The 21,722-nt window shown below is 42.6% G+C and overlaps 1 protein-coding gene across 1 annotated transcript in view; it reads left to right on the forward strand.

The window, feature by feature from the left end:
* The window catches only part of ARMT1 (acidic residue methyltransferase 1), a 30,110-nt gene that overhangs the window by 456 nt on the left and 7,932 nt on the right, over nt 1–21,722 (forward strand). The window contains exons 2-4 of the mRNA XM_004460381.5: nt 1,877–1,982; nt 6,033–6,277; nt 13,346–13,511. Of these exons, the coding sequence (XP_004460438.2) occupies nt 1,877–1,982; nt 6,033–6,277; nt 13,346–13,511 (517 nt within the window). The remainder of the gene's footprint in view (nt 1–1,876; nt 1,983–6,032; nt 6,278–13,345; nt 13,512–21,722) is intronic.

Here is a 21,722-nt window from a genome sequence, read left to right on the forward strand (position 1 = left end):
CCCCGGAGCCGCCTGGGGCCGCAGGCCCTTCTCGACGCTGTCCCCTTCCGCCCCCTCTCGGGCTGTCGCCGAGCCTGGACTTCAGTGACACTTCCTGGACTTACCTTCTTAAACGCCCGTAGGGGAGGGGGCGAAGGGTCTCCCTGAAAGTTGGGACTCTCGGGTACTTGGAGAAATGGTTTAGGTTGATTGATGGGATGCCTAGTCCCACAATGAAGAGGTGTGGGGTTGCGTCGTAGGCATCCTGTTTAAGATTTCCGATAAAGTTGTGATGTCCGTGAAGTTAACGTAACATCCATTTGCGTAAATGGCCACATGTATATTGCCCCCAATATTTCAAAAATACGAACTCTCAGAGGAAATGCACCCTGGCCGGGACGGGGGTGAGGCAAGAGAGGCGCTGAGGACCCAAAATAGAAAGAGGCGCTCACTCTCTGGGTCAGGCAAATACAGAGAAGCTGCTTAAAAGTTTGTCCCCCCAAGCCATCCTCCTGCCTCATCCTAGTCTTGGCCCCGAACCTTACCCCGCAGATGCAGGCCTCTGGCTGAGGAAATGTACAAGTTAGAAAAATAGTAATACTTTCCAATTAAAGTCCAAAACTCAAAAGGCTGGTCGCCTCTCTTTGATTTTGCTGCCTTGGAAAATTCAGCTGTCCGTTTGTTTTAGGTTCCTTCCCTCCCTTGGAGGAGCCTGCCCTTCCTGAGGAAATTAGTAGTGGTTTTTAGAAAATCGATTTTGGTCAGAGTAGTTAATTTGCATGTTAAAGCCTAATAACTATTTTAGGACACGCAAAGCACCACAGAGTCAGATGTTCGCTTTTACAATTTTTTTCCTTCAAGTTTTATAGAGGTCATTTGAGGAAACCTTTTGAGGTAATACTGTAAAACCCAATGTTTTAAAAATTGGAGTTTTTAGAAATGTGATGCTCGCAAATTAAAGTTAGAATAGGTAATTTGGGCAGAGCTATTCTTTTCAAAAGTATTTTGTCAACTTTCTGTTTTACTTTTTTCTGGTCTCTGAAAATGTAAATGAATGGATCAGCTTATTTCTGTGTTCTGTATTTTAAAACTGCACAGAATTTCATCGCCTAATGAAATCCATCCCCCCCCAACTGAATCATATGCATTTCCTTAAAAATCTAATTCATTATAAAAATGTTCATCTCTAAATCTTGGTTTTTGTATGTCTAAAATCAAGAAGTTAATTTTTTAAGCAAGTATCCAAGTCTTCCATTTTTTGGCACTTTTAGAAAATCCCTAATTTTTTGGTTGGGAGAGTAAGATACCTTGCATTTTTAAATTTGGGAGCAGAATAAGATGGAAGGAGTCTCTGTACAGGTAAAGAAGGTGTCAGGGAAAATCTTTGAAAAGAATTAAGGTTGATTAAGAAGTAAGGTAAAGACAGAAAAGTGTTCATAGATACCTTTTAATTCTTTGTGTTCTTCTCGCATATTATTTTTAGGGCCATTTTCCATCCATTGCCTCACTGACCTCTAAGTAGGTGAAGCCACATAGTAAATAATTAGTCACACTTACTTTTTGGAGCCAGGGCCTGATTTGATTTCTAGGCTATCCTATCATGTTATAGTTTCTGGTTCAGGAAAATAAAAACAAAATAGAATGGGAAACATAAGAATGACTAAACAGACTAAGGGAGAATCTGGGATTAGAGGTACAAAGGCTACTTAGCTTTCATGATACCAGAGAAGGTTTCAGATGTCCCCATGTCTTTATATATAATAGTAGACAATTACTGGTCTGGTAGAAATCATATGAAAGGGCATTTTAGCTTAAATTTGATGTTCTAGAAACTAAAAGATGGCACTCTTCTAGCATTATGCTACCAAGTAATTCATTATGTATGACTCTCTTCTAGATCGTTTGCATATCTTACAATTAAAGACAGAATACCACAGATCTTAACTAAGGCTATTGATACATTGCATCGACATAAAAGTGAATTTTTTGAGAAACATGGAGAGGTAAGAATTGTGTTTTAATTTTAATTTTTGTTAACCCTTACAAACAATAGGCATTTATTGAAGTTTTCAGTTGTCATCTTAAAAAGAATACATGGGTGGAATATTTATCTGCTTTTAGTGTCATATATTAAATTGAGGAAATATAATCTTGCAGTGATGAAGAGTGGAATAGCCAGTGTCCAATTTACAAAAAAAATGGGTTCCAACTACTTATCCGTCAGTTATTTGGACTTCAAGGATGCATTTTCTAATAGGTTGGTACAAAAATAATTGTGATTTTGTATTGTTGAAATTTGGCATTTGATATTGGCACACATTCTTAAATGTGGTTATGTTATACATCATTTTAATGTGCATTTCTTGCTTTAGGTTTTCCTGCTAATGACATTCCTTGCTGTTTATTTTATACTTATTTTCGGCTATGGAAGTGATGTTAGATAAAAAGTAAATTAGAGCAATTTTCTTACTTGAGCTCAAACAAAATGGGTCATAAAGCAGCGGAGACAACTAGCAACATCAACACCTCACTTGGCCCAGGAACTGCTAATGAATGTACAGTGCAGTGGTAGTTCAAGAAGTTTTGCAAAGGAGATGAGAGCCTTGAAGGTGAGCATAGTGGCCGGCCATCAGAAGTTAACAGCGACCAATTGAAAGCAATCATCGAAGCTGATCCCTGCATGAGAAGTTGGTAAGGAATTCAACATCGACTATTCTATGTTCATTTCACATTTGAAGCAAATTGGAAAGGTGAAAAAGCTCGATAAGTGGGCTCATGAACTGACCGAAAATCCAAAAAATCATCGTTTTGAAGTGTCTTCTCCTAGTCTACATAACAACAATGAATCATTTCTCGATCGGATTGTAATATGTGGCAAAAAGTGGATTTTATATGACAACCAGAGATGACCAGCTCAGTGACTGGACTGAGAAGAAGCTCCAAAGCCCTTCCCAAAGCCAAACTTGCACCAAAAAAGGCCATGGTCACTCTTTGGTGGTCTGCTGCCGGTCTGATCCACTACAGCTTTTTGAATCCCAGCTAAACCATTACATCTGGAAAGTATGCTCAGCAAACTGAGGAGATGCACCGAAAACTGCAATTCCTGCAGCCGGCATTGTTCAACAGAAAGGGGCCAGTTCTTCTCCACAAGAACGCCCAGCTGCACGTTGCACAACCAACGCTTCAGAAGTTGAACGAGTTGGGCTATGACGTTTTGCCTCATCCACCATATTTACCTGACCTCTCCCCAACCGACTACCAAGCATCTTCAAGCATCTTGACAACTTTTTGCAGGGAAACCGCTTCTACAGCCAGCACGATGCAAAAACGCTTTCTAAGAGTTCATCGAATCCAAAGCACGGATTTTTATGCTATAGGAATAAACAAACATTTCTCATTAGCAAAGATGTGTTGATTGTAATGGTTCCTACTTTGACTAATAAAGATGTGTTTGAGCCTAGTTATAATAATATAAAATTCAAGGTCCAAAACTGCAATTCCTTTTGCACAAAACTAGTAATATTTACAATGTTATAAGTGGTGACTAGGTTGTGGACTTGCTCAGGAAAAACTTTTTAAATTTCACATAGCTGAATGGCAGTATTTCTTTCACTCATTTGAGGTCTGATTGTAGGAAGCTCAGGCTGCTATGCAAGAAGACTCAAAGATGAAGACTGGTATGAATGAGAACTGACACTAGCTGATTTAAAGATTTGAAAGACTCACTAGGTCTTAGAACAGAAGAGGACCCTTAGAAATCACTTGGTCCATTCAGTTAAGGGAAGAGGAAAATCCCGAGGTCTGCATTGTAAATACAGATCTTTCACATTCCAAATCCTTTCATCTTTATGTTACATTTTTGACAGTCAAAGGCCATTCGTACATCAGCACATTTTAACACTTTACAGCAAAGAGTTAGAGAAATGGTGTCATTTCTTTTGGCTAAAGTGCAGTGGAGCACGACAGCGTCACGGGCCATTTGATCCCAATGTGGCATTTCCTTCAACTTCTTTTATATTCTCTTGGACATGAATCCTGGCATAGTGCAGCGATCTCCTTGTCTTCTTTCCTGAGATCAGGCTTGTCCTGGGCATGGACGCTCCTGTTGATGACTGTTCCACTGTTCCTTGCTCAGGCATGATCTTGCTTTGATGGCTCCATGCATTTATCCCAAAAGCATGATTTGACAAAACGTGGGTAGTTGGCGCGAGCATTTGTGCACACGTTTAAGCAAATTGCCTTCGTATTTCTGTATTTTGACTGGAAAGCTCTACAATGGAGTAATTAGCCAGGTCGTTGTACATCGTGACTTTGCCTGTATGCGTTTCATCGTGTCACGTGATTATACATTGTCAGGGCAAGAGTGAGTAGAAGGCAGCACCTGTGGTCTCTCTACCCTGCTCACCCCATTTCCTGCTCTTCTGGGTACAGGCCAAGGCCTAAGGAAATGCTGATGTTAGTAAAGCCCGCCCGTGGCACCCTTTCTCTTTCCTTTTTCATGCCTCAAAACTGAGGCCACTCTCCTTAGGCCCACACGCTCTCTTACCACCTGATCCCTCAACTCTAGCACTACCAGGCTTGTCCAGAGGGAACCTTGGCTGTGGTCAAGATGCCCGGTCTGAAGTGTGCACCCCTTGAAGGCAGGGATTTGAAAAGTGTGCACCCCTTGAAGGCAGGGTCCAAGATTTATTCCTGTCCCTCTGGCCCTGCGCCTGAGTCTCGTACGTGACAGGGTTCAGTAAAGGTATGCCCTGAATCGGAACAACTTAACAAACTAACTCACACTGACACAAATGCCAGTCTATCAGCCCTTCCAGGGCATTAAAAGAGGATGCTTGTACTCCCAAAAGAATCTCAGTTGTTGGAATTTATAATTAAATAATGTGTAGATGTTAACGAATTCAGGGTAGAGCTTTGGGATGAGGAGAGCACCACCTCTTAAGAGTCAACCGTGTTAGAGGTCCATTCTGGGGCTCAGCTCCTGTGACTTTTTCATTACTTCTTTTCCCCTATTTCTGAATCTGCAGAATATCTAAAGCTTTGGGCTTTCATTCTAACAACAAAAGAGATTACACTTTACAAGAAAAATGTTTGTAGAGGTGTCTGCATTTAGAAAAGTATAGATTTGAAAGCAGGGACTAAGTTCCTTCATACCAATACTGTAATCATTATTATTATTTTTAAGAGGTACAGGGGATTGAACCTGAATCTCCTACATGCGAAGTAGGCAGTCAACCACTGCGCTACACCCGCTCCCCTGTAATTATTTTTAATGTTCAATTGGGCTTAATGTTTATTTCCTCTATCTTATTCTATGTGTCTTAATAGGTTTAATTTTTTTTTGTTTTCAAATGGGGCAAGTGTCTCGCTGGTGTAAAACTGAAGGGACGGTGTCGTTTTCCCTTGACCCTGTGCTCTTTGTCCCTCTCCGACTGGCCTGCTAAGTGAGGTGATAACGGTAGCTCCTGCCTCTCCGGGCATCTCATCTACCCTTGAACTCAGTGGGGGAGCAAGGAATTGCAGACACCCTCTGAGCTGCCAGGGGCGACCTCAGGGAGGCCCGAGTGTCCTTGGTGAAAGGAGGATTCAGTTGGAAGCAAGAAAGAAGTGGCGATCTGGTGGGTGGGTGCTTTCCCTTAGCGGAAGTGGTCCTCTCGCCCCGGGGTAGGACAGGCCAGAACAAGAGTTCGAAAGACGAAATTTGAAGAAGAAACTTTAATGTAACATTTTTTTGTGATCTATGTATCTTAAAAAAAAAAAAAACAATAAAAAAATGAATAAAAAATAAACTTAGGAAATTCGAGATCTCCAAAAAATAAAAGAAACAATGAGTAGCTAAGGCAGGATTCTGTCGATATGAGATCGTCATGTGTTCTTTGACTTTCAACTTCAGAATTCTAAACTTAAATGTTTCTAAGAGTTTGTGAAAGGCAGAAAATATAGTTTTAAAATATGGTATGTTTTTTTCCTTCTTAAGATTAGGTCCATAAAAATGTGTTACCCTGGAGGAGTTACTTATATATTTACACTTTTTTTTTTTCATATTTCCCCAGAAAGGTCTGGAAGCTGAAAAGAAAGCCATTTCTCTTCTTTCTAAATTACGGAATGAATTACAAACAGATAAGCCGATTATCCCCTTGGTTGAGAAATTTGTCGATACTGACATGTGGAATCAGTACCTGGAATATCAGCAGACACTTGTAAATGAAGGGGATGGAGAAGCACGGTGGTTTCACTCCCCGTGGTTGTATGTAGAATGCTACGTGTACCGTAGAATTCACGAAGCAGTTATCCAGAGGTGAGTGTACAACCCTTAAAGGGTGGGTACTTTTTTTTTTTTTAAAGATTGATTTATTTTATTTTATTCCTCCCCTCCCCCCAGCCCCAGTTGTCTGTTTTCTGTGTCCATTTGCTGCGTGTTCTTCTTTGTCTGCTTCGTTGTTGTCAGCGGCACGGGAATCTGTGTTTCTTTTTGTTGCATCATCTTGTGTCAGTTCTCCATGTGTGCAGCGCCATTCTTAGGCAGGGTGCACTTTCTTTCACACTGGGCAGCTCTCCTTATGGGCGCACTCCTTGAACGTGAGGCTCCCTTACGTGGGGGACACCCCTGCGTGGCAGGGCACTCTTTGCGCGCATCAGCACTGCGTGTGGGCCAGCTCCACATGGGTCAAGGAGGCCCGGGGTTTGAACCGCGGACCTCCCATGTGGTAGACGGACGCCCTAACCACTGGGCCAAGTCTGCTTCCCTGCGGGTACTCAATGTCTGCTTCTTTTGAAACTCTAAAGGGATACGTTTTGAGGTAAACACCAGTGAAAGCCTGGATCAGTTCAGCCAATGCTAATGGCACAGTTGGACATTTTGGCAAATGTTATCTATATACTAGACGCTTGGCAATTAGAATCCACTTACCTAGATAGACGTAAGTTTGAATATCTGAAGTATGAACTAGTTACAAATTAAAGGCTTAATAGCTTATTTTTCTTCTGGAATAAAATGAATTGTACTTATTGAGCAAAAAGGTTAATTAGAAATAATTACATGTATAAAAACGGAAGATGGGACCAAGTAAGCATATATTTTAGTTATCAAAATAGATAATATACCAGAATTAATTTGGTGTGAGGAATCATCAGAACAATGAGTCACTGTTGTTTTATGCATTATCTTAATGAATGTTTAGCCTTCTCGTTTGAATGGTTAGATTAGTAAATGACTCTAAAATTTAAACCTAGCACAAGCAAATGACTGTAGCTCACAGTGAACACTGTCATCTATTGAGAACCAGCTGTGATCCTGTTACCATGCAGCCCACAGGTATTATTGTGTTTTTTTCTGTTCCTTAGTTGGGGAGACCAAGGCTCAAAGAGGCTGATAGTTTGCCCAGAGCTCCATGGTGGAGCTACTGTAAGTGGTGGAGCAAGGCTTGGAGCCCTGGGCTGTGTCACCCCAGCCAGTGCCCTCATCAGCCTGCCTACAAGTAGGAGGTAGATTTAGGTGGGTGCCTGTCAAGGACTTTTGGAGCAGCCAGACTTTCTGGGTTCTGGGTTCATAATTTTGCAAAGTTATCTGTGGTAATAGCCAAAGCTGCCAAAGGGTTGGGGGACTCAATGGCACCCTGATGAGGTTTGGAAGTTGGAGAAACCAAAAGGAAAGCTGTTTCCAAGGTGGATTTTTGAGGTGGGTAGGGTTCACAGATTGAAAAATCTGTGATGACAGTCACAGGCCTGACTGCACATTAATAGCCCAGTTTGGAGAGGGTAGATTTTTTTTTTTTTAAATACAGCTTTGAAAATTATTATATTAAAATAAATGATCATTTTTATTCAGTCTGGAAGGTGGAGGCTAGACATCATTTTTTCTTTAGGTGCCTGGGCAGATCCTCCTTTGCAGCCTGGGTTGGGCCCCCTGGTCCAGGGGACGGTTTGCTGAAAGAGGCAGAAGCAGAGCTTAGCTGGAAATTCAGGAGCTGGGAGGCTGCAGTGTTGGGCAGGCATGGATGTGGAACTCTCCCCAAGGGGTTTCTGTAGCCATTACTAGGAGTTTGGGGGTATGTGTTTTCTTGTACTAGAACTCGGGTAGGTTTTAGATCAGTAAAGGGAAGAGCTGCCCTGTAGTGGGAGCGGCAGGCAGCCATTTTTATTTTTTTTTATTTAAAAATATTTTTTTTTAGGAAGTACCAAGGATTGAACCCAGGACCTTGTACATGGGAAGCAGGTACTCAAACCACTGAGCTACATCCACTCACAGAAAGTCGTTTTTGTTTATTTATTTATTTTTAAAAGATTAACTTATTTATTTACCACCCCACCCCCCACCCCCATTGTCTGCTTTCTATGTCCATTCGCTGTGTGTTCTGTATCTGCTTGTCTTCTCATTAGGCAGCTCTGGGAACCGATCCTGGGACCTTCCAGAGTGGGAGAGTGATGATCACTTGTGCCACCTCAGCTCCCTAATCTGCTGTGTCTCTTATAATCTCTTCTCTGTGTCTCTTTTTGTTGGCCAGCACTCTGCGTGGGCCAGCTCACTACATGGGCCAGCTTGCCTTCACCAGGAGGCCCTGGGCATCGAAACTTGGACCTCCTATGTAGTAGACGGGAGCTCAATTGCTTCAGTCACATCCGCTTCCCAGGAAGTTGTGTTTGTTTTTTTGTTTGTTTCTTGTCTTTATTTTTTTAATATTACATTAAAAAAATATGAGGTCCCCATATACTTCCCAACCCCCTCACCCCACTCCTCACCCTATAACAACAATCTCCTCCATCATCATGTGATTTTTTTTTTTAAAGATTTATTTATTTATCTCTCTCCCCTTCCCCCCCCGCCACCCCAGTTGTCTCTTCTCTGTGTCTATTTGTTGTGTCTTCTTTGTCCGCTTCTGTTGTTGTCAGCGGCATGGGAATCTGTGTCTCTTTTTGTTGCATCATCTTGTTGCATCAGCTCTCCGTGTGGGCGGCGCCATTCCTGGGCAGGCTGCACTTCCTTTTGCGCTGGGCGGCTCTCCTTACGGGATGCACTCCTTGCGCGTGGGGCTCCCCTACGCGGGCTACACCCTTGCATGGCAGGGCACTCCTTGCGCGTATCAGCACTGCACATGGGCCTGTTCCACACAGGTCAAGGAGGCCCGGGGTTTGAACCACGGACCTCCCATGTGGTAGACAGACGCCCCAACCACTGGGCCAAGTCCGCTTCCCCATCATGTGACATTCATTGCATTTGGTGAATACATCTCTGAGCAACGCTGCACCTCATAGTCACTGGTCCACTTCATAGCCCACACTCTCCCACAGTCCACCCAGTGGGCCATGGGAGGACATACAAGGTCCGGTAACTGTCCCTGCAGCACCACCCAGGACAACTCCAAGTCTTGAAAACACCCCCACATCACATCTCTTCCTCCTGCTCCCTATCCCCAGCAGCCACCATGGCCACTTTCTCCACACCAATGCCACATTTTCTTCGATTACTAATCACAATAGTTCATGAATAGAATATCAGTAAGTCCACTCTCATCCATATTCTATTTCTCCATCCTGTGGACTTTGGAATGGTTGTGTCCACTCCACATCTATCTCAAGAGGGGGCTTAGATTCCACATGGATGCTGGATGCAATCCTCCTGCTTTCAGTTGTAGGCACTCTTGGCTCCCTGGTGTGGTGGTTGACCTTCTTCACCTCCATGTTAGCTGAGTGGATTAAGTTCAATAAACCAGAGTGTAGGAGTGCAAGTATGTGGAGGCTCAGGGCCTGGCTATCACATGGTCAGTCCAGAGATTCAGGTCCCCTGGGTATACATTAAACCCCAGCACCAACTACACATCCGGTAAAAGTAACAGGAGAGGCTTGTGAACAAAGATCACATCTCAGTCCGGCTCCATCACACAGAAACAAACTCCAAAGTAGGGCCAACTGACATGGCACTGAACTCCATCTGCCATGACCATAGAACCTGTGGGTCTCTGTAGCCCTCACAAGAACCAATACCTGGGGTTGTATCTACTTTATCTGTCTCTGGGACTCTGCTCAGGTGTGCATAAGGGCAACCCCTCTGATAACCACCTGGCTCTTTTGGAGACTCATAGCCATATAAATTCATTTGTCCTTTCCATTTCCCCTTTTTATTCAGGTCAAAAAGCATTTTTAACTCCTGGTATTATATGTAGATTGAGATAGTCTGCTGGTCTGAGTTGACTCTTTTATTCAAGGTCATTTTCTAGTTACATCATCAGCTGGTACTTGGTAGTAATCCCTCGGCACCAGGGAGGCTCATCCCCAGGAGTCATGTCCCATGCTGAGGGGAAGGCAACACATTTACATGCTGTGTTTGGGGAAGTTGTTTTTAAATGTCCAGTCTGCCACAGTACTTGTAGGGGGAGTCCTAACAACTCTCAAGTGACCAAGCGGAGGTCTTCCTAACTTTGATAAGACCCTAAAAGTGCACATGAACTTTAAGGCATGTGGATGATGATTTTGCTCCTTATACTGAAACATACTGCTCATTTTCTTTGTCAAAATATTGTTTTGCTTTTATTAGAATGAAATAGTTCAATAGTCCATGAGTCTACAATAAGATTAAAAGTTTTAGCCTTATATGTGAAATTTATTTTTTAATTTTAATTCTTTTGAAATAAAATATAGTAAATAAATATATTTCAGATATTAAAAAGGGAAGAGTGCAGAGAAAATTGCAGACTTGTTAAAGTATAACACTCATATAGAAAAATGCATATGTCTCAAGGGATCAAGGTGCAGAACTAGTGGTGGCCCAGAAGCCCCTCTTGTGTTCCATTGCAGTCACCACCGTCACTACCCCTTCAGGATAGTCACCACCCCGACTTGTATTAGCTTGGCCTGATTTTAAACTTTATTTACATGAAATTATATAATATGTAGTCTTGTGCCTGGCTTCTTTTACTCAACTTGATGTTGCCGAGATTCATCCATATTATAGCACTTCATTGTGTTTCGTTCATTCTCATTGCCTTGTGTGATTGTATCACAATCTAATTTACATATTCTTTTGTCATGGGTATTTGAGTAGTTTCCACTTAGGGTTATGAAGAGTTCTGCTGTAAACATTCTAATACAGGGTTTTGGTGAACATAAGTACGTATATTTCGGGAGTATACGCCTGGGAAAGGATCACTGGGCCATAGTATATGTGCATGTACAGCTTAGATTCTAAAATAGCAAACGTTTTAAAGTCAGAAATTGTATATATGGTCCCATGAGTTTACTCTCTTTAAGTACAAGAATATAAGGTTCATCCTTAACGAATGCTTTGTTACTAGAACACCAGAACAGAAGTCAGCTAACGTTTTCTGTTAAGGGCCAGGTAGTAAATATTTTAGGCTTTATGGGCCAGATGGTCTCTTGCAATTTCCCAGCTCTGCTGCTGTTGCATGAGCGCTGCCCTGGCAACACCTGGACAAATGGGCGCGCCCGCGTCCCCGTAAAACATCACGTAAGGACTCTCCAATCGGGACTGCACGTCGTGGGACCGTCCTTCTGATTTGATATCAGCCTTTTACACATGTAAAAACCACTCTTAGTTTGCAGTGCTGGGCCCGATTGGGTCCTTGAGCTCCCATTTGTTAACCCCTTCCCTGGAACCCAATAATTGGTTTAACGCGTTCAGATAGTTTTCCTCCTTTTGAGGCACCTCGAGAGACTGACTTGTTTCAGCAGTGCTGCCATTGCTGAGAACATCTGGGAAGTCTTTCAGAGCCAGGCTTCCTGGCCTCCAAAAGAAAAGCGGGCTCATTATTTTTCAGTCCTTCCTCATATTTGACAGAAATGTTTTATTCAATTGGGTCACACACTTCTTTCAACTGAAAAGGCTCGGAGTGACTTTTGGCTGTTTCCAAAAATAAATTAACTCCAAAGGAAGAAGACAGGCTACCCCTGAGGACGTTCGGTAATTGCCAGAGGCTCTGAAGAGAGTTCCAGGAGAGGAATCTCAGAGTGCTTTGTGCAGTGGCAGCCGTTCATGGAATGAGGGAGTAGCTTCCCAAGGGCACTGTTTGGAAGGAGGTAGCGATTATTTGGATAAACTCTGGTATGGTTTTTTGTTTTGTTTTGTTCTGTATTTAAATAAGCCCCATTACCTCTGTCTTAAATTGTTTTTACCTTAATGTAGATGGCCCATAGAAATAGCTGCTAATGTGGAGGCTCAGGTCATCTGAATGTCTTTTATATTTGATACCGTAAAGACTTATATTAGTATTTATACTTTCTTGGTTATGCATGAAGATGTAGCCGTGGCACATACATCACCTTTGGTCTGAGTCAACCTGGGATTAAAATTTGACCCCCAAAAATATGTACATAAGTAATCTAAATTTGTCATTATATTAAATTTTACAGTAATGTCTCAATTACCTAAAATTCTCATTGTGTTCCCATAATGTTGTAGAATTTGAGAGAGGTTCAATTATTTGCGTATAGAAAGACCAGGACTCGGGAATGATTTTGAGAAGGAAAAATGGTTTATTGACAGCCTGCCGGACTTGGGAGCTTTCTGTTTCAATCCTGAGCCCCGAACAAGATTTCTGAGTCCCTTTTATACGGAGAGGAAAAAATGGCCCTTTCGTTTCAGTTCTCAATAGGCTTGAATTAGCATGTATCTTCCACATCCTAGGTAAGCTTTTAGCATGGACTTCATACATTCTAGATAAGCTTTTAGCACATTGGTTTGCATTTTCCCTGAATATTTAAAGTTTATAGACTTTGCATTGTTAAACTGTTTCCTGCGACTGGAGTCGTTGCCATGGTCACCAAGGGCAGGACTGCAGCCTCTCATCATCCCACACCCACAAGTCAGGACAGACAGCTTAGGTTATCTCTGAAGAGACAAAGAGCCTCCCACCCATAGCCCACATCAACAATACTCTGTGTTTGACGGTTAGCAGTTACTGCATTGCATTGAAATATTGTGTTTATATCCATAATGTCTGTTACTTGGACCCCTGCCATATTAGGTGGTCAAAATTTGTTTATTGGACTAAAGTGATTGTCTTGAAATTTTGTTTCTCTTTCTCCTTCCTTTGCCCTGGAAACTTCCCTGGGCAAATAGTAGGTAAACTTGGACATAGTCACAATAGTTACTTAGTGTTTCCAGTAAAATATTTGATTAAAGAATGCTTGACAAATAATTCAACTGAGTTTGAGGGATTTATTCTTGTGTAATTTGATTCTCATACTATCATATTTAGTGATATGTGTGTTTAGTGTCTATAACCACTACGTGTTGAGACTGGGTGGGATTGTTCTTTTTCCTTTAAAGAATTACAATTACCCCACTATAATGTGTGTATAGTACTTCAATTACATTTCTCTTCTATGTTTTCATTTTTTTCTCCTACTTTAGTCCACCAATTGATGACTTTGATGTATTTGAAGAATCAAAACACCAAAATTTCTTCGAGTCACAGGAATCTATCATTGCATTATGTTCTCACCTGCAAGAGTTGTTGTGCACCATTGAAAACCTAGAAGAAAATCAGCTGAAAAATGAGTTTTTTAAATTGCTGCAGGTAAATGTGATAATTACTCTAAAGAGTATTTAAACATTTTTTTAAAAACTGGCACATAGTTAACAACAGAGCATGTGTATATTGTTATTTTATCATATTAGCAATAGTGCTATTCAAGAGGTGAAATCTATAAAAACTGGCTGTGAAATCTATTCTAGACCAGCTGGAAGTGATTTTAGTAACGCAGGAGTCAGCGGGCTTCTTTGGCCTCTGCTATTCCTGAGAGCACTTCACAGTGATTTGGTCCGGCCCAAGCCTGGGAGTCATTTGTGGCCACACCTGAGGCAGGTTACTTTCTCTGGGTTCAGTTTCCTCCTCTGTCAAACGAGGAGGACAATCTCTTCTTCCCAATCTACTGTGAGAGTTAAACTAGACGCGTGCAGATGCAGTGTGGCCCTCACCGCCCGGAGCTCAGTCTGGGCTGTTTTCATCACCCAGTGAGGCCTTTTTTAACATTTAGGACATTTCTTCATCCATCTCATTTTAAGCTTAGGCTTATTCTCATTCAAAACATTGTAAAATTTAAAATACACTATTGGGGACAGAACTCTGAAAATGCGTAGTGCTTTCCAGCATTTCCAGCACTCCCCTTTTCCAGGGCCGTGTTAGAGAGTCCTCTAAGGGAAATACAGCAGGGAAGGGGAGTTGGAAATGTTGGGGCAGAGAGCTGGGCTTGCAGTCCTCTAGGGTGGCCAGGGCAGGGCCCACTGAGGGTGACTTGAGGAAAAGCCTGGAACAGGTGGAGGGAGCCATGGGCAGATCTGGGGGAGGGGCCTGGGGACACCGTGGGAAAGGAGCTGAGGGTCAGGGGTGGAAGGGGCACATGCGGCCTTGTAAGCAGAGCGAACAGCGGGGAAGCTGTTAGAGGGTTTTGAGCAGGAAACTAACGTATGACTTACTTCAAGGATTACTTCTGAGACTAGACTGCAAGGAGCAAGGGTGGGAACTAGGAGATGTGTAAGGGACGGTAGCAGTTTGGTACAAGTTGGCAGCGTGTGGTAAGTTGTCAGATTCTGGATCTACTTTGAAAGTAGAATCTACAGAATTTCCTGACAGGTTGTCCTGTTGAAACATTAAGGGCAAGTGGAGTAAGCGGAATAGTTAAGAGGTAAGTGTATCATTAATTTGGAAGAAAAGTTGTTTGCATATTGTAACTAATAAATCCACTTGTATGTTCCTCTGAACTATCTTTTATGCTGAGTTTGGGATTAAGAAAAAAGAAAGAAAATGTGTGTGTCAGCTCTCTACCCCGAGATAGCCCATCATTTCAGGGAATAGTCTACTCGGAGGAGTATGGGCTTTGTCCCATGAATCTTAGAAAGAAGAGTGCAGTTTTCTGTCATCTGGTTTGGCATACTCCCCCAAACTGTCATGTTGCTCCCAAGGACAGGAGGCCCATGTCGAATTCTGTTAAAGCTCATGATGAGCAACAGCCTAATGTCTTAACAGAAGCACAAAGGGGTTTTAGTTCACAGGGCATCTTGACCTGTTTTTTTGTGTGTGTTTTTTTTTAAATTTATTGAACTGTATCACTCATACATAGACACACATTAAGTGTATAATAGTTGTGAACTTAGAAAACAAACATATATAACATCAAACACATATAACACCTCACCCTTCCACCAATAGCTTGCATTGTTTTTAAACCTTTTTAACTAATAAAGAGCATTGGGAAAATATTACTACTAAACAGAGTTATTTTTCCCCTAACCAATTCTATTATTATCTTTATATCATTTATATATGAACATACATAAACAGTTAAATGCATAGTAAAAGTTGTGAACTGACAAAGCAAACGTGCATACCATCAGACAGGGGTCTCATACGTCAGCCCTCCACCAATGGCTTGCATTGTCATGAGGCGTTTGTTACAAATTATGAAAGAATATTGTCAAATTCTTACTACTAATCATAGTCCTTATCTTACATTTGGTGTGTTTCCCCCCCCCACCCACCCTATTATTATTTTTTAAATATGTATTTTTTGTGGCAGAAGTTGTAAAATTATAAAACAATCATGCACATGTGCAGAATTCCCTAACAATACCCCTCCATCAACACACCACAATGTGGTGTGTCATTTGCTACAGATAAAATAATATCATCTGATTGTTACCATGTCCATAGTGTACATTTGGCTCACATTTTCCACACTGCCTCAGTACCAACACAGTACATCTTTTGCATAGATGCAAGAATATTATATTATTACTACTAACCACAGTCCATAGGTCACTCCAGCTGTATTTTTCCCATGCTACTCCACATTCCCAACATCTGCAGTAGTGATAGACATTTGTTCTAGCTAAAAAAGGACACTCTTGCATCTGTACCATCAACCACAATTCTCATCCACCTCTTGGTTTACTGTGCTATCCACTTTCTAGATTATTCTCTAGCATTCTGTCAATTGGCATTTATATAACTAGACTACCATTTTCAGTCATATCCCCACTTATAAACTAGCTGTTACTATATATTACCATCCACTCTATGCATTTCCATACCTTTACAGTAAAGCTAATTAAAACTTCTACATACATTAAACATCAATAGTCCACTCAGTTCTCCTCTTATCTTCTTTAAGAATCCACCATCTACCAGCAGGTCTTGAAGATATGTTCCTACAATTTCTTTTAGAAGTTTTATGGTTCTTTTATTTTTAGTTTTTTGATCCATTTTGAGTTAATTTTTGGATAAGGTGTGAGATAGGGGTCCTCTTTCCTTCTTTCAGCTATGGATGTCCGATTCTTTCAGCAGCTTTTGTTGAATGGATTGTTCTGCCTGAGCTGTGTGAGTTTGACAGGCTAGTCAAAAATCACTTGTCCATACCTGTGAGGGTCTGTTTCTGAACCATAAATTTGGTTCTCTTGGTCTACTGTGTCTGTCTTTAGGCTAGTACCATGCTGTTTTTACCACTATAGGTAGGTATTATGATTTAAAGTCTGGAGATGAGGGTTCACTTTTCTTTTTTTATGATATTTATGGCTATTCAGGACTCCTTACCCTTCCAAATAAATTTAATGATCGTGTTTTCAGTTTTTTCTTTAATGCTGGTGAAATTTTTATCAGGATTGCATTAAATCTGTGTATCAATTTGAGTAGAATTGACATCTTGATGATATTTAGTCTTCTAATCCATGAGCATGGAATGTTCTTCCAGTTATTTAGGGCTTTTTTGATTTGTTTTGACGTTGAGTTGCAGTTTTCTGAATACAAGTGCTTTACCTCATTGGTTAAGTTTATTCCTGACTGTTTTAGTTTTATTAGTCATATTTTATTTTCACCACTCTTTTGACACTGTTAGTTACTTTCGTTGATATAATCTTCATTTCTAGACTCTCTTCCAGGGCCCTCTCTCCTCTCTTTTCTTTTCAGGCTCTAGCATACCCTTTAGTATTTCCTGAAAATCTGGTCTCTTGCTTAGAAATTCTCTCAGTTCTGTTTATCTGTGAATATTCTAATTTCACCCTTATTTTTGAAAGACAGTCTTGCTGGATATAAGATTCTTGGCTGGAAGTTTTTCTCTTGTAGTATCTTAAATATATCAGACCACTGTCTTCTTGCCTCCATGGTTTCTGGTGAGAAATCAGCACTTAATCTTATTGGATATCCCTTATATGTTATGCATTGCTTTTCTCTTTCTGCTCTCAGAATTCTGTCTTTGGCCTTTGACATTCTGATGAGTATGTGTCTCAGAGTTGGTCTGTTTGGATTTTTTCAGATGGGAGTACGCTTTGCTTCTTGGACAGGGATATCTATGTCCTTCAAAAGGGTTGGGAAATTTTCTACCATTATTTGTTCAAATATTCCTTCTGCCCCTTTTCCCTTCTCTTCTTCTTCTGGGATACCCATGACACATATGTTTGCATGCCTTTTGCTGTCATTTAGTTCCCTGAGACCTTGTTCATTGTTTCCATTCTTTACTTCATCTGTTCTTTTGTATGTTCATTTTCAGAGGCCATTTCTTCAAGCGCACCAGTCCTTTCTTCTGCCTCCTCAAATCTGCTATTATATGATTCCAATGTTTTTTTTTAAAGATTTATTTCTCTCCCCTTCCCTCCCCATCTCCCCCGCCCCAGTTGTCTGTTCTCTGTGTCCATTTGCTGTGTGTTCTTCTTTGTCCACTTCTGTTGTTGTCAGTGGCATGGGAATCTGTGTTTCTTTTTGTTGCGTCATATTGTTGTGTCACCTCTCCGTGTGTGTGTCGCCATTCCTGGGCAGGCTGCGCTTTCTTTCGCGCTGGGCGGCTCTCCTTATGGGGCGCACTCCTTGCACGTGGGGCTCCCCTACGCGGGGTACACTCCAGCATGGCATGGCACTCCTTGCGCGCATCAGCACTGCGCATGGGCCAGCTGCACACGGGTCAAGGAGGCCCGGGGTTTAAACTGCGGACCTCCCATGTGATAGATGGATGCCCTAACCAGTGGGCCAAGTCCGCTTCCCCAATGTTTTTTAAATTTCATTGATTGCACCTTTCATTCCCATAAGATCTGCTATTTTTCTATGTATGCTTTCAAATTATTCTTTGTGCTCATGTAGTGTCTTCTTAATATCCTTAATCTCTTTAGCCATCTCATTGAATTTATTAAGATTTGTTTGAACATCTATAATTGGTTGTCTCAGTTCCTTTATATCATCTGGAGACTTACCTTGTTCCTTTAACTGGGCCATAGCTTCCTGTTTCTTGGTGTGGACTGTAATCTTTTGTTGGTGTTTCACATCTGGCTTACTAGAGTATTTGTTCTGGGTGTAGTTTTCCTCTTTAGTTTAGGGCTTCCTATCCTTTCTCCCATGCTGGTTGTGCAGTAGGAGCCAAGCATTTAGTTGGTGCTGTAAGCTGTGGAGGCTCAAGCTGCCCTCATTGCACCAGGGACCAGTGAAGCTTCTTCCAACTCTCTCCTTTGCCAGAGGTATGGACAGAGTCACAGGGGCCTCGACTGTAGTTGCCCAGAGAGACTGATGAAGCTTCACATCCCTTTCTCTCCTGCCTGGGGCAGGGATGGAGCTGCAGGTGTGGGCAGCAATCTGTGCAGTGCGGGTCCAAGATGACTGCAGTTGCTCCAGTAGACTTCTGATTTTCAGTCTATGCCAGCCAAAGGTACCTGCCATTACCTGTATAGGCTGGTGCAGGGCTCCTCAGGGCTGAAGCCTAGGCTAGGGCTGCAGGCTGATCTGCTTGAAAGAAACTGGTTCCTGCCAACACTGACAGTTTCAGTCAGCCCAGCTTCCCCTCAGGCTGGGGACGGAGTTAGAATGGCAGCTGCTGGCCTCTTTCTGACTTGGGCTGGTTCTCACCCCCCTGTTCCCAGGGTTATCTCTTAGCCAGCCAAGTCTCCCAATCAGTAGCTGAAATCAGCAGCCAACTGTCTCCTCCTCTCCTGTTTCTGGGAAATGGAGCTTCCAATTCCAGTCACAGAACAGCTCCTGGGGCGGCTTGCACCACTGGAGTAGGACAATCACCAGCCTCCAAGGCTTGGCCATCAATTTCCCGGGGAGGCTGGCGCAGGTCCCACAGCTTCCTCCCTGCTGGAGGTGGCACTGGGGCCTAGGCTAGAGCTGCAATCTGACCTGGATGGGAAGAAGCCAGTCCCCACCAGCACTGGGATCCTCAGGCCACTCCGCTTCCCTCATGCCAGGCGTGGAGTTCAGGTGGCAGCTCCCAGCCTCTTTCTGACTCGGACAGGCTCAAACTTGAGCTGTTCTCAGGATCATACTGTAGCCGCTGAATTTACTCATCAGTAGCTGAAATTGGTGCAAAACCGCCTCCTCCTCCCCCATTTTTGGGAAGTGGAGCTTCCAATTCCAGCCGTGGAACAGCTTCTGAGGCAGCTTGTGCCTTCAGTGGAGGATGGCACCGGCCTCCAGGGCATGGAGCCTCTGCTTACCAGTCTTCTCTGCAGACGGGCATCTCCTCCTTCCACTCCTTCAAGGAGGTTGCAGGATGCCCTTCTGGCCTCCTGGAGCCCCCAAACAGGTGCTTCAGCTGACTCCAGAGAGCTCTGGGTGTTTGCTAACCGCCCTGTGGCAGGAGCTGACTCTAGGAGCCCCTCACTCCACTGCCATCTTGCTGGTTCTACATCTTGACCTGTTTTTTTTTTTAAGATTTATTTATTTATTTATTTATTTCCCCTCCCCCCACCATCCCGGTTGTCTGTTCTCTGTGTCTATTTGCTACGTCTTCTTCTTTGTCCACTTCTGTTGTTATCAGCAGCACAGGAAACTTTCTTTTTGTTGCGTCATCTTGTTGTGTCAGCTCTCTGTGTGGGCAGCACCATTCCTGGGCAGGCTGCACTTTCTTTCATGCTGGGCGGCTCTCCTTACGGGGCGCACTCCTTGCACGTGGGGCTCCCCTACACGGGGGACACCCTGTGTGGCACGGCACTCCTTGCGCGCATCAGCACTGCGCATGGGCCAGCTGCACATGGGTCAGGAGGCCCGGGGTTTGAACCGCGGACCTCCCATGTGGTAGACGGACTCCCTATCCACTGGGCCAAGTCTGCCACCTTGACCTGTTTTTAAAAGCCGTAGCACCCACCGCTGTACGTGCAAATATTTCCATGTCTTCTGTGTCAGACACTGTTGTTGGTACTGTGCAATTGATGGGGAAGAGCGCAGACCAATCCTTGCTGCCATTGAACTGGTCATCTTGAAGGAATATAGACAAATGAATAACTGGACAAATAAATATAATTACAGACTGAAGATGGTAGGAAGGAAATGTACTGGAGGTCAACAGGAAACCTAATCTCATCTGGGAGATACCATCACAGACCACTGTATGTGCTTCTTGATCAAAACTGTGCCCTTGTAAACTTCAGCTATTTTTCTTTTTCTAAAAACTATTTTTTTATTTTTCAGCAGTTTTTAGATATAATTCACACACCGTACAATTTGCCCATTTAAGTGTACTTTTCAGTGGTTTTTACTTTATTCATAGATATATGCAATCATCATCACCATACTTGATGTTAGAAAATGTTCGTCACCTCAAGAAGATAGCCTGTGTCCTTTAGCAATTCCTGCACACACCCCTGCCTCCTCCCTCTGACATCCTTACCCTCTCGCCCTTGTCCTAAGTGACCACTTTTTATTCTCTCTCACTCTATTTGTCCCTATACTAGATTTTCATGTGGGTAGAATCATAAAACTGTGCTTTTCTCCTTGCCTTCTTTCACATACCATTATGTTTTCAAGGTTCATCCATGTTGTAGCATGTATCAGAAGTTCACTCCTTTTTATGGCCAAATAACATTCCATTATCTAGCTACACCTCATTTTATTTATCTGTTCATTCATTAATGAATATTTAAATTGTTTTCATCTTTTAACTATTATGAATAATGACACTATTAACATTTGTGTACAAGTTTCTGAGTGGTCAAACGTTTTCCTTTTCCTTAGTTTTATTTGTACCTAGGAGTGGAATTGCTGGGTCAAAGTTTAATCATTTGAGGGTCTGCCAGATTGTATTATAAAATTTGCTGGACCATATTACATTCACCTGCAGTGTCAGAAGGTTTCAAATTCTCCATATCCTCACCAATGCTTGTGACCCGAATTTTTTTTTAGGAGCTTCTAGGGATTGAACCCAGTACCTCGTATGTGGGAAGCAGGTGCTCAGGCACTGAGCTGCATCTCCTCCCCAGTGAGAGCTGATTTTTTCGCTTGATAGTTTTGTTTGTAGGAGGGACTGGGGATCAAATCTGGGACCTTGTACATGGGAAGCAGGCGCTCAACCACTTGAGCTACATCTGCTCTCCCTTATTTTTTTTTTAAATGGCACCTAGCTTCTTTTCATTTAATTTCTAAAGATTTGTTTATTTTAGTTTATTTATTTATTCCCCCCACCCCCCGCCCTTGTTGTTTGCGCTTGCTGTCTGCTCTCAGCTCTCTGTGGTGGCGCAGGACAACTTACCTTTACCGGGAGGCCCTGGGAATCGAACCCTGGGCCTCACATGTGGTAGACTGGAGCCCAATTGCTTGAGCCACATCTGCTTCCCTCCCTGATTTTTTTTTTGAGGTACCAGGAGCCAGATATTGAACCCAGGACCTCATATATGGGAAGCAGGCACTTAAACACTGAGCCACACCAGCCTCCCTGAATTGGTTTTCTCATTTATTTCGCTTGTTTGTTTTTGTTTTTTCAGGTGTCACTGGGAACCACACCTGGGACTTCCCATGTGGAGGCGGGCACTCAACCAC

This window comes from Dasypus novemcinctus, chromosome 28 (assembly GCF_030445035.2).
Source record: "Dasypus novemcinctus isolate mDasNov1 chromosome 28, mDasNov1.1.hap2, whole genome shotgun sequence".
Taxonomy (NCBI): Eukaryota; Metazoa; Chordata; class Mammalia; order Cingulata; family Dasypodidae; genus Dasypus; species Dasypus novemcinctus.